The sequence below is a fragment of the Myotis davidii genome, unplaced genomic scaffold (genome assembly GCF_000327345.1).
Source record: "Myotis davidii unplaced genomic scaffold, ASM32734v1 scaffold31, whole genome shotgun sequence".
NCBI classification, from domain to species: Eukaryota; Metazoa; Chordata; class Mammalia; order Chiroptera; family Vespertilionidae; genus Myotis; species Myotis davidii.
In genome coordinates, this window is record NW_006283639.1 from 1,443,990 (window position 1) to 1,468,066 (window position 24,077).

Genomic DNA, 24,077 nt, shown 5'->3' on the forward strand with positions numbered 1-24,077 from the left:
GTAATCACAAGTAGGCTCTATTTTGTTTAAATGCCGTTCTCCTTGAATCACATGTCATTCCATGATTTCTATAAAGTTTAGTAATACAAACATTTCATTATTTTAGTACAAATCTCAGTTTTGTTCATATTCTAATAAACTTTACAATTGGTACCACAAATGTCAGTATCAGTCTTCATCAAGTACGGTATATAGAGTATACATAGGGTGTATCTTATATTGCTTAATAAGGCCAATTAAATAAAACTTTAAATTGGTTCATCAAAATAAATTCAATTTGACATAACTGAATAGAAGATGAAATTTCCAAATGAATAGACAACGATCAACAAATAAAACACGCCAAGTCTTGAAACAGAGAAAATTATGAAGGAAGTAGATACATTTGTCATCATTTCATTGCTGCCTTAGTTATCAAAATTTCTAGAGCTGAGCTACAAGGGAAATGGTTACAAAGGATTAACACTTAGGGGTAATGCTTAGTGTTATGTGCCTGGATTTAGCAACATTAACAGAAGTCTGCACAGTTAAATCCTTCATCCTTCTGAAAATGTGCCCTTCGGTGTCAATGTTGCTTGACAAGATATTTTCTGGGACTCAGAAAGGTGAAATTTCTTACAGGGGTGCAAGATTAATGGCTAGAAGAACTGTATTGTCACAGATATCAAAAAGTGTTTTTAAAAAGCCAAAGGGGATTTAATCTTCCAGACATTTCCTGTTAGTGAATAAAGAGACTCAGTAGCTTTTGGGAACATGAGGGGAAAAAAGACAAAAGCTTGTGTTAAACTTTGTTTCACTGCTTCCCCATTTCTCCTGTTCATATTCCACTCTGGAACACCTGTTCCTGTATGCTGCTAAAATTAAAACTATTACAAATGCAAGCAGAATGGTAATGCACACAGGTGCAAGCACATATACACAAAACTCCAACTTAAATTGATTCCTGGGTATACAGCCAATGATACAGTATATACACATCTATTACCATCGAGTTTCTAGAAGAGCAGCTGAAAGTAAATTCTATAACACAGAAAAATAAATATACACCCTGTATTATACTTGTCCTTGATCAAGCAACATGTTTATACACTAGTTTCTATAACTTAACGCTGTGTAACAGCACTTTAAAATCGCAAAAGAAGTTACCTATTAAGAAATTATCTAACCATATTGCTCTTCAGTACACTTATGTAGACAATTAAGACTTGAAGTAAACTTCAGTAAATTGCAGCTTGTGTTAGCCCACACATGACTATAAAACTTTGCCCTTCAAGTAGATTCTTGGAAGTTTTGAAAGGTGCTGCCTTCATTCAGTCTAGAAAGGTGCTGTGTACAATTATATATTTCATGTACAAAATTTTGTAGAAGTGGTGGGAAGGGTTTTTTTTTTTGTTGTAAGATAAGATCATGTTTAACCTTGTGTTGTTATTCCAAGGAGGTCATATTAGTTTCTTAAAAAATGACGACATTGAGAAGAAGCTAAAACACTGATTACAAATTCTGTGGCTGAAAGTAATGCTCCCAAAACGTTTAGAAATCACCGAGTTTTCCTTTCCCCCCTCTTTGTTAAAATAAATCTCAGGGCTTGTTTACAAAGTGCAGAAACATTCATTCAATGACATGACAGTCAAGTGAAGTTACAATGGCACCATCCCGTTTGCCAGCTGCGCCTTCATTTCTTGAAGGCTGCTCATGATCTTCTTCTGGTGACCGACAAGAGTCACTCCGAGCCGTCTCAAATCCCTGCATGAAGAAAGCACACATTGGATGTATGTAGTGATTCAGTTTGTAGCACACCTCAATATTTCACGCTGGCAAGGAGGCAAGTATTTTACAGAAGCTAATTTGATTTAGACATACAGGGTCCAATTCTCAAAGGCAGGCTCCAAAAATGTACCTCAAATATCTCTTTAGCATCCAGAAACTATTGACAGTGAGGAGTGATACTATATTTATTTGCCCCTTTTTCGACATCATAATGTTGGTGGCGCAGAGTGGTAAAAAACAAATCTGCACATGCTTCCCAATGAATATGTATAATAAAGGGTACAATTTCATTGAACAGTTTTGAAAATATGGATCTACAATATGAACATGCCCATTTTTTTTTTTTTGCTAAAACGAGTTAGCATAAAATATATATTTTTTAAAATCACAGCTAAGCTATTGAAGACTAAACTCTTCAAATGACTCAGTCAGTACAATCATTTTATACAACAGATATCTTTAGGAGTTAGTTACCACTATATTGCTTTTATAAAACTTCCAAATATTTTATTTTTTACGTGGAATCCAAGTGCCAGAACCTTATATCTTTGCCAAATAATGTCTAGGTTCTACTGGCGCTTAGAGCATTCTGAAGATTATACACTATCAGAAAGTCTTTTCAACCAAGGTACTTCCATTCTGTTTCTTCTCAATAAGCTTAGTATCCAAAAGAAAGTTACAAATGTTTAGATTTCAAAAATAACAACATGTTGTGGAGCTCAAGGCCAGTGCCCATGGTTTTAAAATGTTATTTCTTAGGATATTTTGGAATTCTATCCCCTTAAGGGTATGTATGTGGCAAATATAATGATTTGTGTATGCTTGGCAAGTGGTAACACTAATTATAAGACAAATGACCGCGAACAATTCAACATTTTTAAACAAAGTTGCCATGTTAGATTTCTTAGATAAATATTTTATAGAACTTTATGCTAAAAGTAGAATATTTTTGCATTTAGTAAATGTATTAATTTTAGATTGTCTGAGAAGTTTATGAAAATGGATGCAATGACATAGAGTCATTATATATAAAATTGAATAATTTTGAAAACTCAAAGACATCTTAATTGTCAGATGATAGAATTTAAATAAATAGGCATGTACACTCCATATGCATTAGTATTGGGAATAATTGTTTATTTAAATAATATATTTGGTCTCTTTTTCTCTTTATGTTTTGATTTCTTATGAGAGATTTAGCAATTGGCAAGCAGCTAAAGAAGAAATAGTGCATGCTTATGGCAGAAACATATTTCTTAGGATGTAACTATTAAACATTAAACTGAGAGATTATCAAAGCTATAAGACACCAGAATACAATATTAAAATAATAATATTAGTAGTAGTAGTAGGCATGGAAAACAATCATCAGTAAAACTTAAAACACCAGTAAAAATTCACTTTGAAACAAAATCACTGTTGTTGGCTATGAAACAGAATACACACTTGCTAGCTGCAGGCTAACACAGAAATAAAGGAGGTTTAGTTTATTCTTATTTCTTTTAAAGTAAGCCAGAGTTCTCAGGCTCGCCCCTGTTAACATTAGGCTGAACAGTTCTCGGTGTGGGAGCTATCTCATGCATTGCAGACTATCCAGCAGCACCCCTTATCTCCCCCCACTGGACACCGGAATGGCTGCACCACCTCTGGCCTTTTGTTGTGATAAGACAAAATATCTCCATTTTTGCCAAATGTCTTCTAAGTGGCAAAAATCTCTCCTGGTTGAGAACCACTGCACCAACTATAAAAATAATAGGTCACAACTAAGACGTCTTATTTTTATACGTTTGAAAAATATATACCTCTATGAAATAAATTTTTCCTAATCTCCTTTTATGGATGAGGAAACAAAGTCTTAAAGAATTTAAATTAGTTACTTTTGAACAATAATAGATACAGAGGCAGAGCTGCCTCAAACAGATTGTCAAACTGCAGCGGGAAGGCCGGGGAGGGTTGGGGGGCAGGAGGTAGGGGGGTAAGAGATCAACCAAAGGACATGTATATAAGCATAACCAATGGACATAAGACACTGGGGGATAGGGGAGGCTAGGGGACTATCTAGGGCGGGGGGAAAAATGGACACATATGTAATACCCTTTGTAATACTTTAAGCAATAAAAAAAAAAGAATTTAAATTAGTTGGCTAGATAGCACAGCCAGTGGGTAGCAGAGGTAGGGCTAACACCAGGAACCTAACGCCATAGTTCATCCTCCTTGACTTTCTCATTACTCTCAGGTGTGATTTTGAGAAGAGTACTTCAAATGATACGCTATTACTCATTCATCTGTACAATGAGAACTCTGTAGACATAACATCAAATATCCAAAATTCTAAAAGAGAGAAAATAGTTAATGAAGGAAACTGAACACAGACTTTTTTTGTCTGAGACTGTGGTAACCCAATCTATATTTCATGAACATTTCAGTTTTGAGCTAAATAATATTCTCATGTTTCCACATGTAACTGATGAATCATGAAGATTTTTGTTTATCAGGGTATTGATGGGTGCTCACTAGTATACTTTGGATGTACATTAAGAAAAAAACCCCTAATATTTCTTAATGTAAAACAATAAATCTCTACTGTACAGTTTAAATAACTAATATTTGAAATATAGTTCTATAATAAAACATGTTTTATCATATGCTTTATATACCCCAGGTGAAAAGGACAAATGTAATAAATACACTTAAATTGCACAATTCATATGGCTAATCCAATTATTAACAATATAGTTTGGAAAAAAAACCATTATAGTTTGTTCTGAAAAACCTGAAAGAAAAGGAATTTATAGGTTTTTCCCACTGAAAAGGCAGAAACTTTACATATAAAATACCAAAACCTTAATTTGCAGTATGTAAATGTGAGTGTGCAGATTTGTACATGTGTGTGTTTTCCATATTCCAACTCGTGGTTGTTTTGTCTAACTGATATCAAATCATTGGTTTGACTTATTATTATTTCCACTGTTTTAATTTATTTTTATATTATGGGCAAATATAACCTCATTCTCTGAAAATAACAACACGAGAAACATTCTGGGTCAGTGCTTTGAGTGATACTTGTGATGCTGTTTGTAATGATATTGCAAATGAGAATTCAAATGGTATTAGAAAAATATTTCCAGGAGAGGTTAAATAAGTTTATTTCTATATTGTTAAATGCATTATTTTCTTTTAAGTAGTTTTGTCTCTCACTTTTGCAATTTCTAACAACATCCACTTTACTGCTCAAAGTACATATTAAATTATCAATTTAGCAGTGATAATGTGAGATAAATTTGATAAAAATTAAAGTATTTTACATTTATTGATAAAGGTGATGCTCTATTTCTAATAATTGTAAAAATGATTTAGAAACCGTGGATATATACTATTTTACTCATTTTATTTTCCTATATAGAAACTTTTATAGCTGGGCAAATATTTAAGTGTGTCACCTTTATAAAAATTACCCGATTTTATCATGACCAGGTGGAATCTTAAGTAACACCCAAAGACAATTCTAATGATGAAAACTGTATTTCAGCATAGGCTTATAAATTTAAACATGATGGGAATAGCGTTGTTACATTAAAAATACATTGGGTTTTGTCAACAAAGTATGATTAGTTTTAGAAAAGCTGCAAATATAAATAATTACCATTGCATTTTTTAAAATATTATTCCATAATATTAAAAATGGAAATTACTAATATTCTGATACTAAAATGGCAAAATGAAAAATAGAAAATAATGAGAGGTGTCTAGTTAATGTTGGACACCTCATTCAAGATTTAATTTATCCATTGTGGTGAGTCATTCTTCTCCCTTCTGCTTTACATACCTTTTAGCCATTTCACTGGTTTTTAGCCCCATCAACATTGGCTGGATAGGAGAAGGGAGAAGAGAGCTTAATGAGTACTCACTAAATTTCAGTGTTTATTATTTGTCACTCAGAAGTACGTTGGGAATTTGTTGGCTTGGTCATGATCTTCAATGGATGACACATTGTGAGGTTTAGACTAAAAGTTCTATCTTAATTAACAAATAGGATAGTCAGTATTCGTATGTGTACTTTCATTGTAAAAAATTAGCATAATGACTGCATTAAAAAGTTAAGAAATTTATTTGAATTAGTGTGTACAAATTTTGGCTCAGCATTTGGGAATCTTTCATTTCAGTAGTTTACACACAATTGGTATAATATTTAAATTCATTGGGTTGCACTCATTTTCTGAATAATCAGTGTTACAATACAAGCCTGACAAGAACTTTAAAAAGCAACTGTAGGCTCAATCTCCAGTAGGTGGTCTGCAGGAGGCAGCTGATCAATGATTCTCTCTCATCACTGATGTTTCTATCTCTCTCCCTCTCCTTTCCTCTCTGAAATCAATAAAAATATATTTTAAAAAACAACAGAAAAAACTGTAATACTATCCTCAATTCAAATATTTGGATTCAATCTGCAACGCACCTGAAGCTCACAGTTCTTCGTCAACAATACCTCAGTGCATTTACACACCATAGTACAGAGAGTTCATTATTGCCATAACAATTACTATAATATTAGTTCTTTACACAGAATAGCAAGGTTTAGGCATAGGGAACATCAACAGCAATGTCTAGGGTTAATAGCCTCTTCTGGTGAACATGTTTTGACTCTAAGATCTCAAATTTTTTTATTTTCTTTCCACATTAAGCCATATTTGGATGTATTAGCAAAATAATAATAATAAAAAATTAAAATTAAACCTTTATGAAATTTTTTTTTACCTAAGTGAGTGGTTGTAAAACACTAATTCTTTATGTTTCTTTTTCTAAACCCACTGAGAACAAATTTGATGGCACAAATCATTATACATATTTTTCTATTTAGGTATATGGCAATTTGATATTTTTATATAAATAATTTCAAGATTTTTTTATAAGTATTTATTATAGGTATGAAGTCATTCTTCAAGTTCTCAGTTTCTATTCTGGCAGTAACATTGTTTATAATATTTTATTATAATATTATACATGTTTCATGAAATTAATATTTAGATATGGGTAAAGACCACGTGTAAAAAATCATTATCAAAGTGTTTAAAAAGCTTGTTTTGGTTTTAGCTGGTATCCCAGTTTCTTTGCTATGAGTCCTTAATAATGATGAATATATACATCCTATATAATAAAAGGCTAATATGAAAATTGACCGAAAAGCAGAGTGACCAGTCACTATGACGTGCACTGGCCACCAGGGGGCAGATGCTCAACACAGGAGCTACCCGCTGCCCCCAGGTGGTCAGTGCACTCCCACAGGGGAAGTGCCACTCAGCCAGAAACCAGGCTCATAGCTGGCGAATGCAGTGATGGTGGTGGGAGCCCCTCCTACCTCTGTGGTAGCACTAAGGACCCCTCAGGGGATGTCCAACTGCTGGCTTAAGTCTGCTCCCTGGTTGAGCCTAAGCTGGCAGTCAGACATCCCCCAAGAGGTCTTGGACTGCAAGAGGGTGCAAGCCAGGCTGAGGGAACGGCCTCTAATATATATATATTAGAGGCCGTTATGTATATATATTCACAGATACATATTTTTCTTTTACTTTATATTTCTGACTAAAGAAGCAATTGATTACTTGCTATTTTGTAAGTTAGTTACGATATTATTCGACAAATATATTCTTACCAACTAGAAAAATGTGGTCAAAACACAATAAACAAGAGAACATATAATTAGAGGTGCTGGACTCTCTAAGAAATGAGCTTCACTGGAGTTAGTTAACCTCTGCTGGCTCAGGTCTTACTAAGGAATGTGTTCAGGATGTGTTTATTTGGGCTCCCAGAACGTGAAGCAATTGACATATGGAGGACAACATTCCCTGAACAGAAAGATGTCCGTATGACTCCTAATTTCACCTTACTCTTCTGGTCAGAGTAAATTAATTAAAAGACAAAAATATCTGATGGAAGCACTATAGCAAGAGGCAAGAAGCTACCAAAGTAACAGAGATACAGAAAAAAATTGCCCAGACCAAAATTACTGGAGAATACAAATGAAATGGCGAACCATTATAAGATAGAAGAAGGTATTAGGGCTTGAAAGAAACATACAAATGAAGAGAGTTTGGGGATAGGAAAGTAAAGAGGAAAGAATTAAAAGAAATAAGACAATATGAAACCATAATGCTAAAATATTAAACATAATTATAGTATTTTGGGGTCCCTATGAGACAAAGTAAAATAAGTTGGTAGTGCAAAAACCATTATTTGTGATTGTAACTATTCTGTGAAGGGAAAAACTAAAAGGTAGTAGAATGATATATATGTATATATGTGCTATTTAAATAAAAAGGAGACATTGTTTAATGCAAATACTTTTATTATATATTTACAAGTAATCTGACATTGGGTAGAAGAAATACCTACAGTATCATTTTAATATAAAATGACAAATGACTTTAATAAATTAAAATGACCATTTTTACTGAAAAATTAAATAGCAATCATGTAAAAATAGTTTAAAATTATCAGTAAACTTTTCTGTTCACTATTTTAAATATAGCACAAATGAGCTCTTTGAGTGTCCAAAAAAAATAATGGGCCAAGAAAATGTGTCTTCAAATAGATATGGTTTGATGGTGATAGTGAGAATGAGATTCAGTAAATTATGAGGGCAAGCTGAGTGGTGATTTTAGGTCCTTTCAGTTATAGGTATAATGGAAGAGAAATGTGGAGAATGTGTGATCTTAACTGGTGATCAATGACAGTACCCTGTTACCTTTTTTGTGGCTGTGCAGTGGGTTCAATGAATCAGAATGCCAGAATAATACAAAGGGTGAACAAGAACTGCTCAGTGCTCATGTTACGTGAAGTGATGGGATATGGACCGTGGCTTACTGCTTTAGAATGTTCTACCATGTTCTAATCCTTATAACAATATTTTAACCTTTGAATTGGAAGGTACTTGAAGTAATTTATCATTATATTTGCAGGTTAAAACATTATTCATGTTTATGTAATCTAGATGAAATCACCATAATGACAAATAATTTTCACAAAGAACAAATATTAGGCTGAAATAATTACACATACAGAATATATAATAAAATACAAACCACTTACAACCTTAAAGGATTTAGCATTTAACTCTAATGATTTTTATTCGATAAGATTTGAGAAATTTCACCTTAATCGTGCAAACATAAGAGGGCACAATTGGTTCCACCGAGATTGCACCAAATAACAAATCAGAGACGGGATCTAATAGATTCTTGGATGGCAAGAGTATAAGGTGCACCACTTAGAGATTAGATGAGATCCCTGCCTGAGAAGCTGTGTGTAAGCTGCTGTTTCCTGGTTGTTCATCATAGCTGAAATTTAAGGGTGCTTTTTCTTATGTAGGACTAGTCATACCAATTGTGCTTACATTTGTTTTGTATTTACATTTATGTAACACAGAGACCAGTATAAAAACTTTGTCAAGAAAACATCTTTTCCACAACATGAATTACCATTATTTTGCTAAAAAGCTGTTTTCCCAATTATTCAAATATCCCAGTGCTATTTGTTTAAAGCATAGAAGCAAAGAAACTGGACACAAGTAGCATTAACCATGCAATTGTTAACAATACAGGCAAAACGAAGAGGCTTCTTTGAAAGCTGCCACACATGGACAAAAGTTAATTGGTTTGCTTTGACCTCATCCAGATAGGTTTCTGAACAAATTCTCTCGCCCCAGCAATTATGTAAAAATTATCAGAAAAATTACTCACTCCAAGGTCACCTGAGCCACAGCGTCCATTGAACTGTATCCATTTTCCATGAAAATCTCTGTGTACCGGCCCATTTTGATTGCTTCTAGCCATTCACCTACTGATCTGTAGGCCCCAGATCCCAGGGAGCCATGTTCTGCCAATAAAGTAGATACTCTAAAAAAAAATAAAACATAAATATTAAAAGTAATATTTTAATCTTTATAAAAATTTATATTATCATGTTAGCTCATGTTAGATCGTTGGGTCTGTAAGTATATCGATATGGGAAAGTATGTAAATGCAAAACTGGAAGAAAATAATATTTTGAAATACAGAACACAACATCAGATGTTTATTCAAATGTTGTTCTATCCAGAGTCTATGAGGAATTGTAGTGACTTAAGTTAATTTTCTCAATATAAAACATTAGCTAAAAATTTCATGTAATGCTTTAGATGTATTTATTTTCTACTATTGTTTTGTTTATAAAAATAAGATAAAAACTGCTACCGAATATAGATATGAGGGATAATTTGGGCAAAGCCAAATACTTGTAGACCTTGCTAGAGAAACTTGTGCTCACTGAATTTCTTAGGAAGTCTAGAACTTATTGTTGATCTCATTCTCTCGCGTAGGGGCACTTGTTAATTCACCTAGGAGGAGTGGAACCTGGAAAACAAAAATGTAACTCCAAGCACATAAGAGAACTAAATAGGACCAATCAAACCATGGGATGTTTTTTTCATTATACTTAATCCATACTCTTAAAAAACAAATTCATATTCTTCGGCCAAAAATAACATGACTATAATGATGATAATCATTTTTGGACATGTATCTTAAGGAAATAATTGGAGGAAAGGGCAAAGAGTATATGTACAATTTTTTTCTTCAACTGAGAGTAAACATTAAAAACAATTTAAATGGCCATTAATGGGTATTTATTTAAGTACATTTCAACCATAAGATATCGGATATCTTTCTTTCTACTCATATTCTCTGCACTTTCTCATTTCCTATTTCTACTTCAAACTACCCCAGTGTAGTTTCTTACAAACCGATTCTATAAAAATTGCTCTGTTTGAGCTGAGCAATTACCTCTATGTTGCCAAAGTCTGTGAAGAGTTCCCAACCTGTAAGATGACTGACTTCTCAGAAACATCCAACATCACCACTATTATTTCTCTCTCAAACAGTTTTGAATCACCATTCTCTTTCTTGGCTACCATGACCTTGAATGTTCCTGGTTTCTTCTTACTCTCCTTTGCCTGTTATTCCTTCTTTTTTTTTTTCTTACCTTAAAATTTGGTGGGAACTAGGACTTGGCCCTTTATATTTTCTGCTCGGGCTGTAACCCAAGTCTACTTAGAAAATTTTACCCAATTTCTTGCTTCAAATGGCATCTGTCATTACCCAATTTTTATCTTATGTATAGGTTCCTCCTATATTTATATGCCTACATCATGCTTCCACATTTCTCATAGAAATATCACTCCAATATTTCTAAAACCATGTTCATCTTTATTACTTCCATTTCCTCCCAAAGTGCTCCCAGTTTAGTATATGATACAATAGTTCACTCACTCCTTCCTTATCTTCAAATCCCTCACAATCTCTCATTGTGCATACTATCCACTCTACCTCCCTATATTGCACATCTGACCATTCTTGCTATCTCATTTGTTACCACCTTAGTTCAAGACATCATCATTTTACCTACACAACTACTCTAGCCTCCCAGTTAGTAGGACTTCCACTCAGCCAGCGTTCCTGTGGTTCTGGATGATGTCCCTTCCGTCTTTTAGTTTCACTTTCGAAATGGTTGTTCGAGGCGGCAAACTCCGGCGTTAACCTATGCCGCTATTTCTAAAACCATGTTCATCTTTATTACTTCCATTTCCTCCCAAAGTGCTCCCAGTTTAGTATATGATACAATAGTTCACTCACTCCTTCCTTATCTTCAAATCCCTCACAATCTCTCATTGTGCATACTATCCACTCTACCTCCCTATATTGCACATCTGACCATTCTTGCTATCTCATTTGTTACCACCTTAGTTCAAGACATCATCATTTTACCTACACAACTACTCTAGCCTCCCAGTTATCCTCATAAATTGTACTCTCTCCATCCCAACACCAAAATTGTTTTTTAATGTTTTTATTTTATTTAGTGTATCTCTTCCATAATAGTGTATTGCTCAATGCTGTATACTCAGCACCTAGCCCACAGCATGATACAGTAGTTATTTGTTGCACGGGTAAATGGGAATCTTGTAGTGATTTGCAGCCATTAGGCATTAGGATCAAAGACTCATTGAAAATGAATTATAGGTGGAAACAGCTGGAGAGGAGGATCTTGAAGTTGAGATTGTGGAAGAGGTGCAAGTTTTGTTAATAGCCAAGTTTAGAATGTGACTATGACAAGAAGATTCCAAGGTATTTTAGAGACCAAAATCACTAAAGGAGAAAACTTCAATGTATTGAGAGATATCCAAACATCACCTCCATGGTCACTGAAATCAAGTTTTGTGATAGGGATAGAATAGAGAAAGTGAATGAGTCAGGAACTAACACCTTCTGGAGATGGGATTTGTAGATGGGTAGTAAGTGGTATAGTCTTAAGCCAAATCTGTTTAAAAGATAACTAGCAAGCTGATTCTACATACTGCACACACGGAACTACTAAAATTCGTTGTAGATATTTAAACTGCTCTCAAGCTATAATGATGATTCTGATATCAATTAACACATTTTAGAACATAAAAATGTCCCTTTTGATTTTCTTTCTTTACAACAGCTTAGCATAATTCAAATAAGTAGATGAGAGAAATATTTAATATTTTATATGGCAATAAACAGTTTGAAAGCAGATATTTTAGGAACAACATAAGGAATGATTGCTAAGAAGATGCATTCTCCAGTTGCTGCCACAGAAAGTTAATGATCCCTGAACAGAGTTTGAAGATTCATTCCTCATTTGTATTTAAAAATGAATTTTTGTCTAGTAAACAAACGTTATGTCAGAATCATAAAACTTATGTAACTTTATCAACAAATTGTTTCTCATTTAGTTCATGTTAGTACACAGCCAATTCAGTTCCTGGCATGACAGTTTTTTTCCTTATAAAAATATGCTATTACCTCAAATACAGTGAAAATAACAATTGGACAAATCTTATAGTAAAGAATCAAACTGATTTATTTTTTGAGAGAATAATTCTATAACTTTTCAGGTTAAAGAAAAATGTATGTTTTATAAAAATGCAACATTATATATATATATATATATATTTGCTCATATGAAATCTTTCCACAAGCCCAGCCAGTGTTGCTCAGTGTTTGAGCATCAACCTATGAGTGAGGAGGTCATGCAGTTAGATTCCAAGTCAGGGCACATGCTTGGGTTGTGGGCTTGATCCCCAGTAGGGGCGAGTAGGAGGCAGCCAATTGATGAGTCTCTCTCATCATTGATGTTTTTACCTTTCCCTTCTTCTTTAAAATCAATGAAAAAAAATATATAAATAAAATCTTGCCACAAAATTACTCATATTTGATTAGCCACATGTCTGTGTTCAACTAGATAAGAGTAAAGGGTCGCTAAAAGCATTGTCAATATTCATAAAATATACAGACACTAAAACCAATTCTAAAAACATGAAAAGTAATTATTGGTAGATATCTCTAGTGTAAAATAGATCAATGCTTATTTGGCTTTTCCTTATGGTCTGATAATTTAACCTTTTCTCCATCCACACCTATGTGGGGTCCAATATACATGGAAATAAATGCATTTGATTGTTTTGGTTTTTAAAAAAATACTACCTAAACTTGGCTACAGTTAGCATTTTTCTGATATGGAGATGTTACACTATTAGATTATGTATATGTGCTTTTAAAAAAAACATTATATATATATTATTGATTTTTTACAGAGAGGAAGGGAGAGGGACAGTCAGAAACATTGATGAGAGAGAAACATTGATCAGCTGCCTCCTGCACACCCCCTACTGGGGATGTGCCCGCATCCACAGTACATGCTCTTGACCGGAATCGAACCTGGGACCTTTCAGTCCACAGGCCGACGCTCTATCCACTGAGTCAAACTGGTTAGGGCAGGTATATGTGCTTTTAAGTATAATCATTTATATTTCATTCATTGTAAGAGAGTAACTTTATGCCAAAAAATGATAGTCAAGTAAATTAATATCATACATGGTTAGAGGTTAATTTATGTCCATAGTGATTTAAAGTTTGTGGCATCAATCTGGATTAGCTAAACTCGGGATAATCTCTCAGGCCTGGCCTGTACCTGCTCGATGCATTGACCAGTGTCTTCAGGCTGCTCGGGTTACGTATCAGCTTGTCCAGCATGTTCACTATTCCATCAAACTTGGGCCTGCTATTTCGGTCTTTCTGCCAGCAGTCCAGCATTAATTGGTAGAGGGCAGCAGGACAGTCCATGGGGCTTGGCAGACGGTAGCCTTCCTCTACTGCCTTAATCACCTGTGAAAAGCAAAACAGAACCAGTCCCAATACCACACATTTAGCAGAGAAATTTCCCCCTATTTAACTTTCATCCTTTCTTATGCTTAACTCTTGCAATAACAACCAGGTTCACTATCTCTAAAATACCCAATTACTTCCATTTGCTGTGAGATAAAACAACAAAATAAAGAAATAAATGTACTCTCACAATAGAAAAATATAGGCTTTCTTCATATATTATAAGGAAAATAAATGGTAATCATTTTTACCTAAGAACTTGATGAAGACGATTTGTAAATTTAATTGACAAAAATAAACAGTTCATGTTTTATTTATCCTTGAATTCTAGAATCAAATAGATATTAAATCTTTTTGTGATTGCTCTGAAAAGTTAATGTCTTTTTAATGAAAATGTATGAGCAGAACCACATTTTTTAAAGTATTGAAACTGCAATTTTATTTCAAAAGAGAGCTTTGGATGGGAAATGATGGATAAGTCAAAGGCTAGATTAGTATAATGATCTCATGTATCATTTAATAATGTCTAGTTCTTGCTGTTTATTGTCATCTGCTGATTTCTGTCAGGAATTTAGAATAATTGTCTAGTAGCAAAAGCATTACAAATATCACTGATTTTAAATGAAAAACACACATATGAATATCAGTCTAATTGTAAGATTGCTTTATCAAAAACATTTGCAATGTCTGACTCCAGAAAATATGTATTTATGCTACTGAATATATTAGTATAGGTATTATTCAATTATTAAAAATCAAAAGTTTGTGATACCAAAAATCCAGTAAAAATGAATATATTTCTTAAAATCCTATTACAAATATTTCCTTAACATTGAAAATTAACATTTTTATAAAGATTTTTGATTGATCTGACAAATGGAAAAAAACATAATGATTAGGATAGAAAATTTACAAAGATAATTTGAGTGATTGGGAAGAAACCAACCTCTTTATGATAAAGGCAATGCCATTTGAACAAGATCAATGAGATGTAAAGAGGGTTAAATAGCAGATTTAAGGACATTGTGACAAAGGGATTGAGGAGAGATGAAAGTATTTGCGATAAAACAAGTTCAGGCCTATCACATGGATGGTTGTTGCTGTTAACTTTAGGCAAGTACATAAATGGGGTAATGCATGTTGACAGGTATAATCTGTACTTGTTTTACTTGATGTGAATGGGGAACATTCATATGGCAATATGCAGAAATCTGGCACAGGAGATATTTGGGCTGATAGTGTAAACTATAGGATCATCAGCACCCGGTCACAGCCTAAAGTCGGCTGTAGTTTATATCGTCCTGGGAAATGCATGAAATAAAGGCTTCTGAGAAGCACCAGTAGTTAAGTTCAGGTAGCTGAGAACTCTGAAAATAATGTTTAAATAAATATTGAATAATTATGAGCAAAATACAAATGCTCCTCCACTTACACTGGGGTCACATCCCAATAAACCTATTGTAAATTGGAAATACAGTAAGTCAAAAATGCATTTAATAAACCTAACTTACAGAACATCATAACTTAGCCTAGCCTACATTAAACTTGCATAGAACATTTACATTAACCTACAGTTGGGCAAAATCATGTAATACAAAGCCCATTTTATAATAAAGTGTTGAATATGTGCTGTAATTTGTTATGGGTACTGCTTTTGCAGTATCCTAAAGTTGAAAAGTTGTAAGTCAAACCGTAAGTCAGGGACTTGCTGTACCTGAGAGTCACTTACCACCTTAGTTAACCACTCAAAACAACATAAGAAGCTAAAAGGCGATTCCATGAAGGGGCACCTCCACTGCGCTGAGCCACCAGAGTGGCTGCTGAAAGTGCCCACAATCCAGGCCTTTGAGGCCCAGAGCCAAGATCTGCAGTGCCAAGGCCCCCCTCTGTGTCAGGGCCCTGATGGGAGACAGATCTAATTGTGTTGCTATGAACATAGGGGTGCTGAGGTCTAAAGAATACAATTATTGGATTGTGTGGGAAAGAAGAGGAGATGGACCTGAAAGGCCTTTCGGAGAGGACTTGAAAGCCATGATCCTGACTGTGAGGATTGCCCGTGACCTGCCTGCCCATGTTTGTTGGCGTCTCCTGACTGTCCATGAGTAATTCCCTGTCTCCCTCTACCAGAGGATTTCCACTCTCCCTGCTGAGATCCAGTCTGGCCATGACTGGACCCTGACTGTCCCTGTGAGCCTCCGGAATGCCATTCACTGCCACTGGCCTCATTGTGACTAGATCCCCTTCTTCCAGTTCTGCCAGATCCTGACTGTGAGGATTGCCCATGACCTGCCCGCCCATGTTTGTCAGTGTCTCCTGACTGTCCATGAGTAGTAATCCCACTTCTAGGAATATAATCCAATAAATCAGAAACACCAAACAGAAAGGATATATGCATCCCTATGTTCACAGCAGCACAATTTATAATAGCTAAGATTTGGAAACAGCCTAAGTGCCCATCAGCATATGAGTGGATTAAAAAGCTGTGGTACATCTACACAAATGGAATACTACACTGCTATAAAAAAGAAGGAACTCTTACCATTTGCAACAGCATAGATGGACCTGGAGAGCATTATGCTAAGCGATATAAGCCAGTCAGAGAAAGATAAATAAATATCACATGATCTCACTCACTTGTGGAATATAATGAACAACATAGATTGATGGACAAAAATAGATCCAGAGACAGAGAAGCATGGAATAGACTGTCTAACCTTAGAGGGAAGACAGAGGGTGTGGGGGAGGGTGTTAGAGATCAATGAAAGAACTTGTATGCATGCATATAAGCATAACCTATGGACACAGACAGTAGGGGGGTGGGAATGGCCTGGGAGAGATCAAGGGGGAAAAGGAGACATGTAATATTTTAAACAATAAAGAATTTAAATTAAAAAAAAAACCTTAAAAGGCAAACTACAATAGAAAATGCCATAAAAACTAAAACATGATTAATATATCTAATGTAGTTAAAGCTCAGACATATCTATAATAATAAAAGCGTAATATGCTAATTAAACTGGATGTCCTTCTGGACAGCCTTCCAGATGAAGCTGGGACTGCCTGGGTCTTGGGTGCTTGCTGGCGGCCAGAGGGGGTCCCGGGTACCAGAGGGAAGCCAGTGCCAGCAGCTGGGGGAAGGAAGGCCTATTCCTGCACAAATTTTGTGCATATCAGGCCTCTACTTGAAAATTAAAATAAGAAAATAGATAAATGAGAAATAGCTACTAACCAAAAGCTTATAAAAAAGGAAAGAAAAAAAAGCCATAATTTTTATAGACAATCTGGCACCATGTCAGACATGCTATATCTGAAATACTGCCATAAGCTCTGCATTTTTGGCATTGGCATGCAAATAAATAGTCTAAACACAATTTAAAAAATGCTACCTCTCCTAATGCATAAACCTGCAACAGTGGGTGTCCAACATGGCACTGTTCACTTGGTGGCAAGTAATTCTATTGGGCCCTTTCCATCATGTAAGGGCCAGTAAGTGCCATCTTTTCAGATATATATACCTATTTTGGGTACTGGTTGTTTTTACTGCCCACAGAGCTTCACCCAACAGTATAAGGTTGGAATATTTACCTACAAACCCAGAATCCTATCTAGCATATGACACAGCAAGGTTACCCACTTCAGAGCGAAGGAGACATAAGAGCTATCACATACTCAGTGATGTGTTGTTAGATATTTAACAACTGGCTCTTTCTGCTGGGGAAAGAGATTTATTACATTTTCTCATTTATCTATATATATATAAAAGCCTAAGTGACCAGTTGACCAGTCGTTATGACGTGCTCTGACCACCAAGGAGCAGACACTCAAGCATGAGCTGCCTGCCCCCTGGTGGTCAGTGTGTTCCCACAGCCAACCTCCCACAGCCCCTTTCCCAGCTTACTGAACTGGATGACCCGATCAGCGCGGCCAACCTCCTGTGGCCCCTCCCCTGAGCCAGCCAACCTCCCACAGCCCCAGTGATATAAATACTCCCTTCATATGAATTGCAAGCTACCAATATAATCTCATGCAGGTAGAAATGTTCTGACTGGGAATCGAACCTTGACCTCCTGTTTCATAGGTCAATGCTCAACCACTAAGCTATATCTGCTGGACATTAGAAGCCTTTTAAAGGCAAAGCTGAAGCACCAACTTGTAGACAACACTCTGTAACGAGTTGGTGCCATTATTCAAGGTGCAGTGGGTGTATTAAATTAGAAACTTCTATACTGTGTACTGTTCCCAGTGCCTCTTACCAGGGAACACAGCAAGGGTTCCATGGAACTAGCAGTTATGGGTGCCAACAGGGCACTTGAATTACTTATGTCCAGGCACAAGCAAAAGAGAAGGGGAGTTTTCATGCTGGCAAAGGTAATTGAAGTTGAGCAATAGGAGGCATTTGATCTGTTTTCACACAGATGGGGCAGGGAGAAACGTGTGAAACCCAGATGATACACTTGGGGCTGTCTTGCTATTCCTTTATTACACATGTGTCCTGAAAATGTTTATCCTGAGAATAGAGGATTGGTTCAGACTACCAATTAAGCTACAATGATCTGCCAAGTTGATAGATGAAGGAAATTCAGAATGGATAGTGGGAGGAGGTAGAGGCTTAAGACCAGATGAGGTCTTGAGATCAACTAAAGCTACTGAGCTGCAGTGCAGTCCATAACCTGCCTCTTGAGTTTCCCCTCAGGAAGAATCAGCACAGTCCTGGGCCAGATGCTCCATGAACCTGTGTGGAAACGTAAGCCTATGCTGCAGAAGGGTGGAGCTCAGCGTCTGAAACTTTGTCTCTCATCTTCACCTGCAGGGATGGTAAGTTACCAACAAGCCTTAAACCCCATCATCACATTTACACCAAGGACATGCTTGACAAAGTTACTCCCAATCAATTATTGAACATGGCAGTGATAGTAAGATAGGTTGGCTTAAGGATTCCCTGGCTGCCTTGCCAACCTCTCTTAGACCACACCTCAGTTTCAGATGCTTGCACACAATCAATTTCCTTTCATCGCCACTGTACCTGTATCACAATATGACATCTCTCCCACCTTCCTCTCATCCACCTATGTTTTCCCTTACAAGCATTTTCCTGTAATTACACTAATGTATACCTAATCCCCTCTTGGCTTCTTGGAGGACCTAGGCTAGGCACTGTGATGCAAACTGTACTTATATTATCTACATGCATTCTTACCACATACTGCAAGAGAGGAAATATTACATCATAGATGAAACACTTGAGATTCCAGAGGTTAAATATTGCCTATATTTAAGAAATAGCAGAGTAAGATTCACATTTAAGTCTCTCTGGGATGCAAATCTAATCTGTAATTTATTTTTCTATCTTGGAGTTGAGTCCCACTATTGGAATTAGAAATAATTACTTCCCCCAAAAATATCTTGAGTGAGATATGGCTCCCACTCCATGGAATCAGATTTTTTACAGCATAGATAAAAATAATATCCAGGATCAAAAGGAGTTATTTTGAAAGACAGTGCATTCTTCATCACAGGAGTTGTAAAAAATGTAGGCTGGATAACTTAGTGCTAGGAAATGTGTAGGGAGAACTTGAGCTTTAGCTAGGTGTTTTGGTGAATCAGTTCTGTCTAGGTCGTGAGTACTAATCTTGCTAGGTAGTTACTTAACATCTCACATATGAGTCCTTTTGTTACTATGTGATATGAAGCTCCCTATAAGTGACTAGAGTTTAAGAATATATTCCTGTAAATAATCACAGATACTACAGAAATAGTTTCAGATATACCAATTTCTTCTATGATCTTTTCCTATTGCCAATAGTTATTAAAGATATATTGGGTGTGCTTTTTTTCTTAGTTCATCAATCTTAGATCACTAGAGTTCCAGAGATTAAAGAGATCTTAGAAATATTTTTATTCAAGTCCATTCCCTTTATAGTCATAGAAACTGACCAAGCAGTATAGAATCCAAGATAAATGACTTTCAGTTCTATATATTTGTTTGTTTTTATTATTGTTTTTAAATAGCAAGGTACAGAAATTTTGGACTATAGATTGTTATTTACTAATATGTATCACTTTTTCCAAAGGAGTCAGAATTTTATGTGGTTACCAGTTCCTAAAATAATTGCTTGCATCCAAGGGCAACATTATCCTTAGATGACCAATGTTATCTTAGAAGACCACATTTTGTTGGTCTAACACACTTATTGTTATATAGGCATTATTATACTGAGGCTAAGAAGTTTAATACTTTTCTCACTGTCAAATTTTGGAAATGCACAGTATTTGGATGAGAACTAAAGTCCTCATACTTTAGCTAATTGTAACATGCTGTGTGTTACCGTAAAATATTCTATTTGCTTTACCATAAACTATTCCAACAATATAAGAAGGATCACATATATTTATATAAGCATATCTATACACCTGTATCACTGAAAACACAAAAGAAGAAGAGAAAGAAGAGAGACATAGCCCATACAAAGTGGGTTGATATTCTTTTGGAAGCAAATATTCTTGCTGCCTTATACGTAAGATGGGAGCCAACAGAAATAGTAATAGAAAACTATCCCTCCCCTCAAAAAAGGCACATGTAATTCTAACATTAGGAGATTGAAAAACATATAACTTAATGAGTTATTAAAGCTTTTTGTAATCTATGTGCTTAATATAATCTATATAGTCATATATTTTACAATAAATACACAAGAGAACAAAACTGTCACTAAATATAAAAATGCAATGCAATGAAATCTCTTTTTATTTTGGCTTTTGTTTGAAGTTCTGAAAAATGTTGACATTTAAAATGTTTGTGATCAATAAAGAAGCTTCTACTGACTACAGGATATTATCTTACTTCCCAAGCTTGAATGAGAGTTCATGGTCTGGTATTTACCTAAATCATCTTAGCCATTCTGGTTTATTTTTATTATGCATCGCTATGATTTTTCTCTGTGATGACAGAAGCAATCCTAAATCAAAAGAAACTCACTGCAGCATTCCCCTCTCCCTCTGACACAGCCAGAGGTCTTCTTTGATGGATGTAGATGATTCTCCCTGTCTGGGTAATGTAACATTTTCATGGTGGCAAAGCCCTTTCTGAATCAGATAGTATCTGGAGTGTAGAGATTATGGAATATATCATTCAAAACTGCCAAATCAGTACTTCTACTTTGTTCTCTGATATTTTTCCCCAAAGAGATATTAAGTAATCACGATTTTCAAATAGAGTAGATCTGTCATGTTGCCCAGACGCACATTTAGATAGAAATTGAGGCATATAAAACTTAGTGCTATATCTAAAAACTAAATGCCACTATGGATTGTGAACTTGCTGAGGAAATACAGAGCATGTATTGGATTGGGAACTCTTTCAAAGGCAGGCATTTTAGAAAGATCTGTGACTGTAAAATAATTTTTCTGTAAACCTTATTTAGATGCTCAGAAAACCCAGCCAGAGTCAAAATATTAGTTTTTATTTCTATAACTTCCTGAAACTATTACATCAGCATTTCCTTGTTGTTTTTTTAAATTATTTGAAATCAGATATTCTGGAAAAGTATCAAGACTCTCAAATGGCTGAAATCTGGAAAAAAATATGTCCCAAATCCTTCACACCTCCTTGTTTTTATGTCCTTCTCCATGTAACTTTATATTGTCCATTCACAGGGAACAGTGTAATGTACCATACTTTGATTATGGGATTGGCCAATGGGATTTTAGCAGATATGTTTTAGGCTGAGGAGCAAATGGACTCATTTTTGCCCTTCAGTCATTTGACAAATTAGCTCACATCTAATCTCGCCTGCTGGTCTTCAGCGGAAGATGAAGTCCCTGTGAATTGCATGTATATACCAGCCAACTCCAAGGAACTTCAACAAGCCCAGTTAAAATCAGCAAAAACTTATGAGCATTCACCTAACATCTTGTTTTACTTTGGTCTGTAATTTTATGTGTGACAGATACAACTACCTCAGGTATAATTGTCAATAATGTGGGTGACATAAATATTATGCAACTAGTAGGGAAGTACAAATAATTCTGAGTGACACAATTGGAATTAAAAATATCAGAATTGTGAGACATTACTAATAAACAAATAAGAGACAAATGTTTTTCTTTAGTGAAAGGACCAAGCTTGTTGGCAGACAGAATAAAATACTTTCACAGCATTTAAACAAAACAATGGCATTGAAATGAGCCTTGAAAGAAGATAGAAGCAAAACAACAAAGTACTCTGTAGCTCAAGTTAGCATTTGGCATTTATCTGGAAAACAGAAAGTAGCAAATAGATCTAACCTTTGTCTAGACTAGCTAAATCCAGAATAATTATTAAATATTGAATTGAATATGTTATATTCAATTGAAGGGTGATCTAGGATCGCTGGTTGGAAATGAAAGGGAGGAAGCAGACATTGATTCAATTGGAGACAGCGTGATGGTTAGGTACACAAAATTTGGAGAACCAAGTTCAGTTTATGGTATAACATTTATTATTATTTTTGACCTTAAGAAAATCATTTAATCTCTCTAAGTCTTAGTTCCTTGACTGCAAAACAGGACTAATAATACCTCTCTTGGTTTGTTAAATATATACTGAGAGTTCAATGATACTTTTATCATAGTCCTGGCCTTCATATCAGAAAGTTGAGCACAGTAGATGTCCGTACTGTGTTCTCCAAAACTTAGAGAAATAAATGTCAGCAGTCCCCGCTTAAATCAAGTGAGTGTAGCAGGAAAAAAAACAAAAAACAAAACAATTGTAGCAATTTTCGATGACTGCAAAAGCAATTTTAGATGTCTTGTTGTATACTTATCAAGAGACAGGAATCCATCAACCCAGTTTACTATTGCTATCAGAGAAGAATGCTATGAAATACAGTTGATCCTTGAATGACAAGGGCTTGAATTGCATGAGTCCACTTACATGCAAATTTTCCTCAATAAGTACTATTATTGTATACTCTCTTCCTTATGACTTTCTTAATAACATTTTCTTTATTGTAGCTTATTTTAAGTCTACAGCACATAATACCTATAACATGCAAAATAGGTGTTAATTGACTATTTATGTTATTGAATTCTAGTCAACTGGTAGGCTGTGAGTTGTTTTAGAGCAGTCAAAAGTTCTATGCAGATTTTTAACTCTGTGGTGTTTGGCCCCTTAGGCCTGCATTGTTAAAAGGTCAACTGTAATCCTTGGGAAAGCTGAAGTGTGACCCTAGCTTCTCACCTGAAGAAATTGGAAGAAGGCAGGCTGGCTGAGAAAGCCTGCAGTAGTATCCAAAACAGGAAGCACTGGTCGAGAATCCAACATTCATCAGGCTTAGTAGGCATGTGTATGGTGCAGTGAAAGACTGTGGAGTGTGGAGCTGGTGCAAGTGAGAGGTTCTAGGAGCTCAGTACATCCTCTCTAACACCTTGCAGAGAGGAGGTCCTCATCAAGGGCCTCTGGAAGAACTCAGACATGAATCTCAACAAAAACAATGTCTGGGTTACTGCTGGGCAGGAGGCATCAACAGCCCAACATTGGAGAAACATCATCGCCCCTTCCCGTCTACCTCTCTACCTAGGAAGATCCTGAAAAGTCCAGACACAGTCTTTGGCAGAGGAGGAGGAAGAGCAAAAATCTGACCAGTCTTCCTTTACAATCTAGATACCGAGGGTCACACTGGAAAACACTTCGAAATGGATATGGTATTGACTTTCATTTAGACTGGACTTGAACTTTTATATCTGAAAGTGGGTCTTAATCACTGGCATAAGACTGTTGCTTCAACAAAATTAGGCTTGAAAGATAGTACCTGACTAATAACCCTAGAAGGCATAAGAGAGAGAGAGTTTATAGAGTACGGATGAAAGAAATAATTACAGAAGAATGTTTTAAAGCATGCTATTGAGGTAAGACTTCAATACACTGTTTTTATAAACAAGTAATACGATATTAGTTGGTAAAGCACTTAAGGCAGTATATGGCACATAGTAAGGCCTCAAAAATGTTAGCTGCTTTTATAATTGTTATTGTTATTAGACAGGAAATACATAAAATGTAAAAGTGATCCAAAATGGAAAGGGCTGTATGGAATAGTAACAATGAAAAATTAT

At 35.4% G+C, this 24,077-nt stretch overlaps 1 protein-coding gene across 6 annotated transcripts in view; it reads right to left on the reverse strand.

Moving 5' to 3' along the window:
* Positions 1–7: 7 nt before the first annotated feature.
* EPHA5 (EPH receptor A5) overlaps positions 8–24,077 on the reverse strand; it is a 309,529-nt gene continuing 285,459 nt past the window's right edge. For all 6 annotated transcript variants that reach the window (XM_015565823.1, XM_015565821.1, XM_015565818.1 and 3 more), the window contains 3 exons: positions 13,795–13,988; positions 9,501–9,656; positions 8–1,743 (listed from right to left, as the gene is read on the reverse strand). In XM_015565823.1, the coding sequence (XP_015421309.1) occupies positions 1,638–1,743; positions 9,501–9,656; positions 13,795–13,988 (456 nt within the window). In that variant the 3' untranslated portion in view covers positions 8–1,637. The remainder of the gene's footprint in view (positions 1,744–9,500; positions 9,657–13,794; positions 13,989–24,077) is intronic.